General features: G+C 36.5%; 1 protein-coding gene across 2 annotated transcripts in view; it reads right to left on the reverse strand.

Annotated features, from left to right (window-relative positions):
- The window catches only part of LOC144452104 (adhesion G protein-coupled receptor L2-like), a 111,807-nt gene that overhangs the window by 13,195 nt on the left and 85,016 nt on the right, over positions 1-13,596 (reverse strand). For both annotated transcript variants that reach the window (XM_078143117.1, XM_078143116.1), the window contains 8 exons: positions 12,051-12,100; positions 11,380-11,503; positions 10,921-11,030; positions 9,604-9,703; positions 8,659-8,821; positions 7,858-7,924; positions 7,253-7,313; positions 596-681 (listed from right to left, as the gene is read on the reverse strand). In XM_078143117.1, coding sequence (XP_077999243.1) covers positions 596-681; positions 7,253-7,313; positions 7,858-7,924; positions 8,659-8,821; positions 9,604-9,703; positions 10,921-11,030; positions 11,380-11,503; positions 12,051-12,100 — 761 coding nt within the window. The remainder of the gene's footprint in view (positions 1-595; positions 682-7,252; positions 7,314-7,857; positions 7,925-8,658; positions 8,822-9,603; positions 9,704-10,920; positions 11,031-11,379; positions 11,504-12,050; positions 12,101-13,596) is intronic.

Raw genomic sequence — 13,596 nt, forward strand, 5'->3', positions numbered from 1 at the left:
CTAATTATTTCAGACGTCGTATGAGGAAATGAAGTTGTGCAGGGAAATCTTTGACATATTTTAGAACGCACAACGCAACAAAAACAGAGGAAATAACAAAGTCAGTGTTATTATCACCTTGTCCCATCACAATTAGATAGTTACTGTATAAATAGTCTTGAATTAATTGGATTAATTGCAGTAGGTATGTTACAACATCTGATATGAGTAATGCATAGTAGACGGTGAAGTACGGCAAAAATAACGACCGATGATCGATTCACCAAGTGGCTATAGTCTCTGGATTCGAATTATAAATACAATAACAAGTTTGTGAAACAGACGTTAGTCCGGTGAAGTATATAGTGCTATTGTTCGGACCAAAGTCTAGACTAGTATCAGACTAGTTTTAGAAAATTATAATCGCTGCTATTTTCTTGGAAAGTGACGTCATAACTACTGACGAAATAACTTCGTGACGTCACAATTTAGTGACATAACAACTTAGTGACATCACAATTTAATGACCTAAAACTTACCGACGTCTTAAGTTAGTGAAGTCACAATTTAGTGACGTAACAACTTGACGTCATAACGTAATGACGTCACAACTCACCTAACTACTTTATTTGCTTGTTTGTCTTTAGAGTAGGAGCTCTCCACAATGTCTTTACCGGTAAACGTCAGAACGAAACAGGTTATCTGAAATAAGAAAAGAAACACAAAGAATGAGTGAGCACCTAAAGACTAGTATATGGTATTGAGAAATATAACAGTAAATTTCATCACCGTGCTAAGTAACGCAATTCGTGTGATATCGGGAATGTTGAATTCGAAGTTATCGACAATGCAAGACACTTTTTATTTTTTGTAAAGTCAACCGTTTTACTTTTTTCCCTTCAAAAAGGGAATATTATCAGTTTGAGAGAGAGAAGCAATTTGTTTGATAGAAGAATGGAAAGTAATCTAGGAGGACTGGTGCCACCTATGGCATTATAAACCATATTGCACTAGCTAAATTTACTACACTACAAGCTAGGACAACCAAACTGGGTGTATGAAATTTTATGTCTTCTCTGTTTTAATATTTTTGGATGGGGAAAAACATATTTCAAATGAATTGGAGTACCTATAATTTACATGTGTTTGGTAGTCTATTTGTCCTGGACAACTGCTAATTTGGTAGTCTAGATACAATGTTTAGTAGTCTATGTGTCCTGGACTACTACTAATTTGGTAGTCTAGATACAATGTTTAGTAGTCTATGTGTCCTGGACTACTGCTAATTTGATAGTCTAGATACAATGTTTAGTAGTCTATGTGTCCTGGACTACTACTAATTTGATAGTCTAGATACAATGTTTAGTAGTCTATGTGTCCTGGACTACTGCTAATTTGGTAGTCTAGATACTATGTTTAGTAGTCTATGTGTCCTGGACTACTACTAATTTGGTAGTCTAGATACAATGTTTAGTAGTCTATGTGTCCTGGACTACTGCTAATTTGGTAGTCTAGATACAATGTTTAGTAGTCTATGTGTCCTGGACTACTGCTAATTTGGTAGTCTAGATACTATGTTTAGTAGTCTATGTGTCCTGGACTACTACTAATTTGCTAGTCTAGATACAATGTTTAGTAGTCTATGTGTCCTGGACTACTGCTAATTTGGTAGTCTAGATACTATGTTTAGTAGTCTATGTGTCCTGGACTACTACTAATTTGGTAGTCTAGATACAATGTTTAGTAGTCTATGTGTCCTGGACTACTACTAATTTGCTAGTCTAGATACAATGTTTAGTAGTCTATGTGTCCTGGACTACTGCTAATTTGGTAGTCAAGATACAATGTTTAGTAGTCTATGTGTCCTGGACTACTACTAATTTGCTAGTCTAGATACAATGTTTAGTAGTCTATGTGCCCTGGACTACTACTAATTTGCTAGTCTATCTAGATACGATGTTTAGTAGTCTATGTGTCCTGGACAACTGCTAATTTGGTAGTCTAGATACAATGTTTAGTAGTCTATGTGTCCTGGACTACTGTTAATTTGGTAGTCTAGATACAATGTTTAGTAGTCTATGTGACCTGGACTACTGCTAATTTGGTAGTCTAGATACAATGTTTAGTAGTCTATGTGTCGAGGACTACTACTAATTTGCTAGTCTAGATACAATGTTTAGTAGTCTATGTGTCCTGGACTACTGCTAATTTGGTAGTCTAAATACAATATTTAGTAGTCTATGTGTCCTGGACAACTGCTAATTTGGTAGTCTAGATACAATGTTTAGTAGTCTATGTGTCCTGGACTACTGCTAATTTGGTAGTCTAGACACAATGTTTAGTAGTCTATGTACCCTGGACTACTGCTAATTTGGTAGTCTAGACACAATGTTTAGTAGTCTATGTACCCTGGACTACTGCTAATTTGGTAGTCTAGATACAATGCTTAGTAGGCTATGTGCCCTGGACTACTGCTAATTTGGTAGTCTAGATACAATATTTAGTAGTCTATGTGTCCTGGACTACTGCTAATTTGGTAGTCTAGATACAATATTTAGTAGTCTATGTGACCTGGACTACTGCTAATTTGGTAGTCTAGAACAATGTTTAGTAGTCTATGTGACCTGGACTACTGCTAATTTGGTAGTCTAGATACAATGTTTAGTAGTCTATGTGCCATGGACTACTGCTAATTTGGTAGTCTAGATACAATGTTTAGTAGTCTATGTGCCATGGACTACTGCTAATTTGGTAGTCTAGATACAATATTTAGTAGTCTATGTGACCTGGACGTACTACTGCTAATTTTAAGCCCCTTCATAAAGGGCCACAAGCTGAGTTTATACATATTTAGAGACAATCTTTGCTACACATGTAAAAGGTACTCGTAATATCCTATTTACAGAACTATCATTCTCTATTGACTGAACTCAAACTTAGTATCAAGTTTAACTTATAAATGATCTGATGACGTAATTGAATATACGTATGTAAAATTACGTGAAGAAATCCCTACTATGCAATCAACTGTCCTAACCATACCAGAAGATAATTGTAATGTCATAGAAGACAAGTATCAACATTAACACTTTAGTAGTATAGTTTAACTGATGTTTTATGTAAGTGTTTTCACAAACTATTGTCGTGGCATCAATATCATTTCTCTATCGGTTTTCTCTATCATCCTGACGTCGTTAACAATTTCACGACGCATCCCAAATTACATCACCAAATAATTCATTTAGTTTCAATTTACTAAATGTTATGTTACAGATCTGCCTGTTATAAGTGGTCATTAAATCTTTTCAAACATCCGTAATGAAGTAATTCCAACATCAACGCATAAATATATTCAGATATTAATATGTTCCTTCAAAACATACGAACGTCAAATCATTTGCCAGTCTTCGGTATAAAATTCACTCTCAAACTCTAGAAACGTTGATTGTTTTGATAAAAACTGTCAACTCCCTAAAATATTCAGAGCTTTCACTCAGTCGCTGGTCCCTAGTCATTATAATGACCACCATCCTCCTAAAACTACTAATTACACACACATGCACGCATGAATAATAATGGTCATTAATTTTTGAAGACTTGTAAAGTACTACCAACCTATTTATTGCATGTACCGTGTGAACGTCATTTGGGACTGAAAAACCTTGTATTTGTGTTAAAATATAAGTAACTGATGACGTTAAAAATGAATATTGGAAATCATTTAACACTGATAATAATAATGATAGCGAAATATGTATTTGTGTATTTGTGTGTTTTGTTCGACTATGTGTAGGCCCATGGGGGTATCGCAACAAACATGTTCACTAAAGCGTGACTAGTTCCTTTGTACACTAACATGTCTGGTTATGAAAGGAAAATAGGCGATTGCTTTGCTATTTGACAATCAGGAAGCAGTAGTTAATATTTTACCCAAAGATACATTACTGTATTACCGCCATCCTAGGTAAGTAAATGTAATGGGGGGGGGGGGTGTATGTGGTCTACATTGCCATTGGTCAAGTCACGTAAAAACTGCTTGTACGTCACATTTTTGAAATGGGGAAAAGTGGAAAGTACTTCTATGGGTATAAATGTCCAAAATTTGAAAGTCATTTTGTAATGTTTCTCTTCTCTTCTGAATTAATTTGTTTCATTATTGATTCAAATTATATGTTTGTATTCATTGAAACGTTTTGGTGCAAATTCGGTTAATTCTTGTCGAATTATTTATTGAATTCTTGTTAATTTTAATATAGTACTATTGGTAGAACCAGCAGGATAGTAAAAGTTGCCATGGTTACTTTATGGCAGAACTTGTGACCTCGATGAATTAATGGCAAAGTTAACAATATTCAGACATGGAAGAGGACGGTTGGCTGGTGAACGTCAAGAACACGAGCAATATGTCTTTCATTGTAGTACCCAGTGACACGTACGTTATTTTACATATACTGGTAGTAAACTTCAATTGGCCTTCACAATTGTAGATCTATTTACTAACAAAACTTATATATCAAGTTCATGGCAATGTGTGACAGTTAATACCATACGACATACAATCATATCAATGATGACACGACAGAAGCAACACATTTTAATTTGCATATATGCCAAGCCACCATGAATGCAAATTTGATTCGGTTCAAGTTGACCTTCTGCGGTTCAATTTAGAAAATATGTCGACAGGCAAATAATGAGTATCCCGGCACCTGTTAGATCCTTATTGTCACTCAAACCATTAATTATTAATGAAGCCTCCCTGTCAGCACTTACACCATAATTGGGAAAATCGTTGAGCCGCGGAAATAAACGAAATTATTATCGTGTTGTTTTATTAACGATTGACGTCAACAATGTCTTCAACAGAGCAAGAAATTAAAATATCCGCAATTAATTTGAACACTACATCATCAGAATTGTCTTTCATTGTCACTGCGTTGTATCATCCAACCAATTTCTATCATATCTTATAAATTTTTAAAACGCAATTCTTTTAACTGGATTTATATATTAATCGATATTACCAAATTAGAGACAATGTGACACGTTTGTATGAATTGTTTATTTACCTAGCCCATTGAATATATGACTACAACTTGTAGATAAACGGTATGAATATTGATTTCACAAAACTTAATCGTCATCAAAGTTTCATGCGGTTCTTGTATATGTTATGTGTTTTGAATAGACATATGACTGAATATCCTCACTGGTGTTTGACACATACATACACGTTTTACATCACGCCCGACAGAGCTGAGAACTGTCGAAATTGTCCATTCTCATTTTTCCACTATGCGTGGCATTACGACAGCTGAAATGTATACCTAATACCTAGTATGTAATTTGGTTGTCATAGTAATATAGTGATATAGCTTGTAGACCGAATATTGAATATTACATTATGGCTTTATTTCTGTAGATGCCACTCGGACAGAGCAGTCCACGGTTCAAAGCTCTTCAACAGAATAAGATATTCAATTATTTTTGTTCTGACGGTACGAAGAGACCTTCGAGAGATCTCTCATCCACACGTACATACAGACACGTTAAAATGCGTCACGTCCGATAGAGTTGAGATTAGCTAGCTTAAGACGGAGCTCCCCGTCCAAGTGATATCTACGGGAATAAAGCCACGACGTAATACTCAATATTCAGTCGAGAAGCTATATCACTATATTACTATGACAACCGATTGACTTATTAGATATAAATATCCATAAGTTCACAGACATCTTTCTCCAAAGTCTATGATTAAAATCAACAAAGCAGCATATGTATGTAGAGGGTGTCGTAACAGCTACACTATATACGTGGACCAATGATCATAGACGTAGTGTCAATCTACACCATACCAATGCATGTACGTAGCGTGTCCAGCCGGCCATAATTGTAGACGCCAGTGGCTATACACGAAATAGGGGAACCTTTCACCCGCAAAACTTGACATTACAGATTCATGAAACGGCGTTCTTCGTATACCATCTCAACTAAGTCTTCCTAAAAAAATTGCACCAGTGTAGTTTTAACAAGATTAAGGATGAAAATTTAGGACAAAATTTGTTGAGATAACCCTTCCCACCAAAGTTACTACCTAGTATTACCTCAGCTACAACGACTACATTACACGACAAACCAGGAAATGTTTATATACTATTTTTGTTTCATAGAGTATTACTTATGTTTTTCCACCTTACTGCAATATTATATTTGAGCACCGCTTAATTGTACAAGGGAGATCTGTAAAGCCTAGAAAAAAAATTGTCTGGTTCCGGTTACCCAACCCCACCTAGTTTGACACGCCGACCCTCAACTTTTTTTATGCGTATTCGAGAAAAAGAAATCGCGAAAATTGTGAAGTCTCACAAGAAGTAGTGGATGCAGAAACTGACATCAACTTAAAAAGACAATATAAAACTGTTCTTCCAATCTGTAATGACTACATCTAATGAGAAGAAACCAATAATACAGAGACCATATGGAAAACAATGGAAAACCTAAGTACCTGAACTAGACACTCACATATGAAAAAAATGTATAAAATATAAAAATAAAAATCTACCTACCCCACCGATTCTAAAATTGAGCGTAATCGGAACCTCACAATTTTTGTAGGCCTAACATGAAATTAATGACATAATTTCAGGGATGTATCAAGAAATTGCCACCGAGTGAAAGGGTGACAGGAAATGGCACAAACGACGTAAAGAAGCTAGTACAGTGCTATGGTACATGTAAGCATGTGTGATGTTCTTTTTAGATGAAAACGTGTCTTTCAAGTTACTTCTTAGGGTGATAACAGTGTAAGATAGATAGTCTATGGACACGGTCGTCAACCTTAGCTTTGCACATTTTGTACTACGCTTGAGTTATAAAGCAGCTTTGTTTGTCGTCTCCATTATTTGTAAGTTCTTAATTTATAATGCCGTGTCTTCCCTCAAAATAGCTAATTATGTGGATTTTTTACATTAAGGTCATCTGTACTAAGACAATAAACAACATCAGGGTGTATGCGATTGTCTTCTCTTCAATTAGCATAATTAATATCGATGTATTGTTTACATTGATTCCCAAGATAAAATCATGAATGACATCATCCCTGATATAGAAAAACATCACGTTTGCATCAAAGCAATTCATGGCTTTATTTGCTGGGTCATTGTGGACTTTAAAGGGTAGTAAAATAAAACTGCCTTTCACTTAGGCAATTGAATGAATTGTGACTACTGCCTTGCACTTATTCCCTAGGCTAGTATAAAGGTATTATTCTTACCGCCCATACGCCCGCTACTGGTCCCACGAACAGCCATATTTGGTCCATGTTTATCCAACAACTGCAACGACAAATTTGATAAATTGTGTTGGCTTCGAGAATTTTATTTAAGGTAATACCTTCCACCAATTCATTTACAAGTCTGTCTGTCTGTCTGTCTGTCTGTCTGTCTGTCTGTCTGTCTGTCTGTCTGTCTGTGTCTGTCTGTCTGTCTGTCTGTCTGTCTGTCTGTCTGTCTGTCTGTCTGAGTTATTACGATAAGTAGAGGCACGGTGGTGGTGGTACTGTGGTGGTGGTGGTGGTACTGTGGTAGTAGTGATGGTGGTAGTTATATATTGATAGCTAGGATAATGCGCGTTATAAAATTGCAGTAGTCATCAATAACATTCATTTCTCACATTTCACCAATTTGCAGGAAATCGAAATCCTGTCGTCGACTAGAACTATGTGAAAAACAGTCCAAGCTAAGAGTGTGACAGTATCATAACATTCTATACACCAAATGTACTGTCTTCATCTTAAGACAACATGCATAAGAAAACAAACCAGTATATTTATAGATTTGGATACAAGCCAAGATGTTACTCTAAAATGACAAAACTTACATATCGTCTGCGAAGTATCCCTCCCAGTTGGCGCCCAGCAAAGCTCCTACTAAGGCACCGGGGAAAACTATATCATTGAAATTAAAACAGAAATAAATTGTATTATGCCGCTTATCAGAAGACAATTTTAGATACATTAAATACACATATTACATAGAAACATCCGTGCAGCGAATTCAAGATACCAACATAATTAAATTAATTTTGCGTATTTGCAAAATACACATGGCATTTTTTCTTTCATATTGTTGGTTTTTTTGTTGTCGACGCATATTTCATACATGGGATGGCAACTGCGTGAAAAGAACATTACAAAAAGTAATACAGTCCTTGAAATGATCTTTGTTCACCAAGAATCAAGTTAAATCTTTGAATGAGACGCGAGTATAACAAGCCACGTTTCCAAGTTGCTAGTTTAGCAACCCTGGCACTGAGGGCACTGACACACCAAACCTCTAAACTCAGTGCCTAACACAAACCAAGTTCATAGTAGTGGTTACAGACTTGGTCTAAACAAGTTTGCAGACACTTTTATTGCGTTAAAATTATCCTGTTAACTGGAATTGAGAACAAAGTGTCTTGTTTTGAAAAAAAAATAAGAGATGAAATGGTTGAAACAATAATGACAAAACGAGAAGTTTTAACAATTAGTTATATGATGGCGCCTTGCAGACTTAAACGTCTTAAAAGGATAATTTGGGGGCAAACATCTCTTATTTTGTCAGAGGCGAAAGTTAGATAACAAAGACAGCTTTTAACGTTCTAGATCCTGTAAAGTTAATAAAACATCTTAAGACTTACCCCAGCCAATGATGTAATATCGAAGCATGGGTCGTTGTTGTTGAGTCTCCGCGTGGATAGAATTTGCTACTTCTACATATAAATTGAATGCTTCATTGCATAGCCAACAAAATTCAGATGTAAAAAAGTAATGTAATACGATGGCACATCCCTTACATACACCCTGAAACAGACGTATAATGTTGTCAAAGACGGGAATCTGGAAAATGTTGTGAACTTTGGGATTTTGACACATATAGACTATTTTGAATGCCAGACATAAAAACTCACATTAAAAGGCTTCTCAGATGACCATTACGGAACAAGTGCAGAGAAGACAATATCTTGGTCAAACACTTCCTCCTCCCCCACACGCTCAAAAATTCAAGACCCCACCCGAAATGAAGTCAAGAATCTGCATAGGCCCCCCGACACTACACATAGGTTTTGAGATGTTCTATTATAAGCCCCCCCCCCACCACACACACACACACACACACACACACACACACACACACACACACATACAGACAGAGGCGGTGTAAGGCGCTTGAAAGTAACAATACCAATCGACCATTGTCCATAAAAGAGCTCTTTCCAAATAGAGGCGGACTTCACGAAAAAAACACATCATTACATCACATCTGATCGTGTACAGCTGATTTAGATCCAAAATAAACTTTTACTGTGTCTGTTCAAGCAAAATCCTAAATGTCCATAGAAATCTAAGTTCTCTTGCAATCTTTGTCTTGTACCATATTGTATGTTTTATATGATTTTGTTCTCGAAATAAAAGTTATCATAAAGAAAGGTATCGTGCACGGGTCGTAGATTGACTAGCCGTGGATCAACTTATCTGTTAGATCGCCCTCATAGCTTGTACAATGATTTGAGTCAGTTTTGTGGTACTAGTGTTTCAGACCACAACATTGTGGTCTGAGGTGGTAGAAAGAGTAGAATAGTTACCTCGTGTTCTCGTCTGGCTACTCCCAGTATATATGCTGTTTCAGCCAAGACAATTGACATAGCCAGATTCCTATGGACGTTAACAGTATCTGAAACACACCTGGCAAAAGCAAGACAAAAAAACAAATTTAAAAAGAAACAAACCAAAAAGCAAGAATTTGTTTATTAATATCTAATGAGTGTTTTAGTCTAATAACTATATTTCACCTATGTTCAGTGTCACGTGATGGGTAAGCCTTTGTTTGGTTAATCGTTTTCTGAGGGATGAAATCTGTGTGTCCGAAAGCATCTGAATTTGTAGTCTAAGTTACAATATCAAAAATATATTCTCTGCAAATTTTGAGAGAAGAACCGATAACACCCTCCTCTCTGCAGATTTACTTGGAAATTGTGCAGTCTAATGTCATCATTGTTCTAATCAGTCAAATCGAATCGTAAAAAAACCCTATAATGTGACGACTGAAGACAGCAGGAAACACCATGGGGTATTGCAGTAAACAGTTTCAAGAATGCTTCTAATTTGACAAGGTTACCACGTGAATACTAATAGATACCAATGGAATGCGCTTATAACATTTCAGTCGTTTTGAAGGAAGTGTCGCAAGAGGGCGCCCCAAACGAGGAAAAACCATATGAGCTAAAATCCAATGGAAGTCTGTGGAAAGCCGTCAATAAAATTTGGCAAAAGCAACTCTTTGAGTTTCTATAAATTTGAACTGGTGCGATTTGAAACAAGGCTGACAGATTTCTTTCACTGGTTGAGAATGAAACCAGGTTTTGCAGTAAATCAAGTTGGAGAGTATAATTTTTTTCAAAGGAGGCTCTGGTACATCATATAATATCATGGCCCTCCTTTCTGGCCTAAATGCTGCTCTAAAACAGCGCACCTAGTGGCCAAACTATACAATCTTTTGTCTTTTTGATAGCCGGAATATGGCGTCTGATACATATAGACATGTCGAGGTCATATTTTGTTCAAAAATCAAGTGTGATTGAAGTACACATACTAGTGACTGGAAATTGCTGAAACGTAAAATACATGGTAAATACTGCAGCGGCAATTAGGGCCCCTGGGAAGATTAGGCTGGACCTAACAGGGTCACCCTTTTTCTCTTTGAAATAAAAGTCGTTATTATTATTATTATTATTATTATTATTATTATTATGTTACCCAGATTCTCGCCGTCTCGCGAGAGTCTCTGGGTAACCGAGAACACGAAGGACAGGGTCTAACCTGAGCATGCGTAGTTCAAGTACACAGACTTTGGAAAGGTTACGTAGTTTGTCGTAAAATATCTTTTTAGTACATATACTTACTTGAAATGAGAGAATAAGATAAGGGACGCTATGCAGAATGAGACATTGACGATATATCCAACATAGGCTGGTATTGTCACTTCGAACACTCTCTCGTTGCAACAATTCCACTACAAATACAAATCAAAAGAAGTATTAAGCAGACGACATGGGGAAATGGCGGCAAATATTACTTGCAGAATAAAGTAAACATGCGGAACTTATTTTGTTTCTAAATTTCAAGTTGATTTCTACATTTTTGCATTTTCACACTAGGTTTGGATATTCAAAGATTGGCGCGCGTTTTAAAGATTTCATATTTTATAAAACTAATAGTTGTATCAGCATTTACCTAAATTTTAAAAGTTATACGCATAAAGGCGAAATATTGAAATGACGAAACTACTAGCAGACTCAGTGCGCTACAATCTCTCATAAAGCGAATAATGTGACGTCAGAATATTTGAAAACATATCTTACATTATCGTCATACATGTCGGTTGTAAGCGCATAAATCCCCGGATGTCGACAAAGACATCGAGCTCCTTGGTACGTATGGGATATAACTTGGCATCCTTTGGTTCCCCACTGCCAGTCGTTCGAACTAGTCGAAAAAGGATAATGTATTTAGTAAGAATTTTGTCGCATTTATGGTAATGGTAAATACATTGTCGAACATTATTGTATCATAACCTGAGTGACAGTGTATTTTCCAATTATTATCATACTGAGTAGCAAAATAACTTTCATCAAGTTATGGTAAGCAATACAATACAGTGCCACACTGGTTATTGTTATCTGGCTCTAGATCTGTATGATACAATCACACAAAAAACAAAAATAGACTGCACGCACATTCTATTCTTCAAGTTAGCAAGATTTTTTGCTACATTAAGTCTGAATGAATTTACTGCTACTAGCTGCAAACACAAAGGTACCACTGTTTTGATGTCTGCATAGTGAAATTTCATTTAAACAAAATGTGCCAAAAAACCCCCCAAACTATTCATTCAATCTTAGTATCTTAAAGTGTAGCATGTGCAATTTATTATTGGTGTCTGTGTGGTTATATCAAACATAACCGGTGAACACTAACATGCAATGTGCTGTAACTATTTGTAAAGCACAATAATAATTAAGACATGTCTTACTTGTTTGACAGGTGAAGAGATACACATTCTGGGTTAGAGACGTTGAACGGCTAAAATATTGGAAAAGAGATAAGGTATTATACATTATAAAGAAATCTCTGTACTGAAGTAGAGAAAGAAAGTCCAGGAGATATAACGTAAACTGTTAATTCAAATAACCCTCTAGAATTGCCTACAGCCACTACACACGCACACACACACACACACACACACACACACACACACACACACACACACACACACACACACACACAGAAAAGTCAATTACACGTATGGAGAATTATCGCAGGTATATTTTTCCACAGCTCTGGTACATGGTTCTGAAAAATATGCCCGTTGCATGGATGTGAATATCGACTCTCTGCCACGTGAATGGCCATGGGAAATACCTACGTTACAGCTATGCTCAAACAGCTGGTACATGGCTATGAGAAATACCTATGTTACAGCTATGCTCATATTGCTGGTTCATGGCTGTGGGAAAAACTTGTGTACATGGATGTTGTAAAAACCTATGCTGCATTGCTTATTTTAACATCCATGTTACATTGATGTTAGTACACCAGCTACACATATATTACACCTAGTGTGCTGGCCAGAGCTGTCACAAGGATATTGTACACATAGCTGGTACAGCCCCTGTCGCCCCACTGAGCTGGTAAAGCTATGTGCTTAACCCTGTCCTAGGTCTGTGAATGTTACAGCAGGTGTGCAAGGTTCCCTGTGTAGAGGTGTGCGTAAGAGTAAGTTGAACTTCTTGTTCTATTTTGACCCTCTAGCATTAGTAAAATACTCTCTCATAACTAAATTACAGGTATCGAGAATTATCACAGCTGTTCACAATTCAGAATAGAAAGTGTCTAGTTCCTATAGGCTAACTCTTTGGTTTAAACACAGACTTGTCTGTAGTTTAAATTCTATTCACATTCCATCACAGAGTGTATTCTTAATTGGTTTCTAATAGAAAAGAGAGTGCCATTCTCACTGCTGCAAGAGATAAAAGTCCTACTATATAGACATTATAAAACGATGCTTTTGCTAACATTTGCAGCTGTTCTTTGTTCACATCGCCTAGCACTTTCGAGTGTCGTCGACAAGTACATAGTTTACAGACATTCCTAGTAAATGTCAATGTTCATGTTATTCTTAAGGTTCAGCCGTTTGTATTAATTTCCCAACCACCCCGATACACATGCACAGACAGAGAGACAGACAAAGTGAGAGACAGACAGACAGACAGACAGACAGACACAGACAGACAGACAGACAGACAGACAGACAGACAGACAGACACAAACAGACAGACAGACACATACACAAAGATACATACATACATACATACATACATACATACATACATGCACGCACGCACGCACGCACGAACGCACGCACGCACGCACGCACACACACACACACATACATACATACATACATACATACATACATACATACATACATACATACATACATACATACATACATACATACATACATACATAACTCTAACAACCAACTATAATCTACCTATATGGGTATAGGAGTCGAC

The sequence above is a fragment of the Glandiceps talaboti genome, chromosome 22, assembly GCF_964340395.1.
Source record: "Glandiceps talaboti chromosome 22, keGlaTala1.1, whole genome shotgun sequence".
In the NCBI taxonomy this organism is placed as follows: Eukaryota; Metazoa; Hemichordata; class Enteropneusta; family Spengelidae; genus Glandiceps; species Glandiceps talaboti.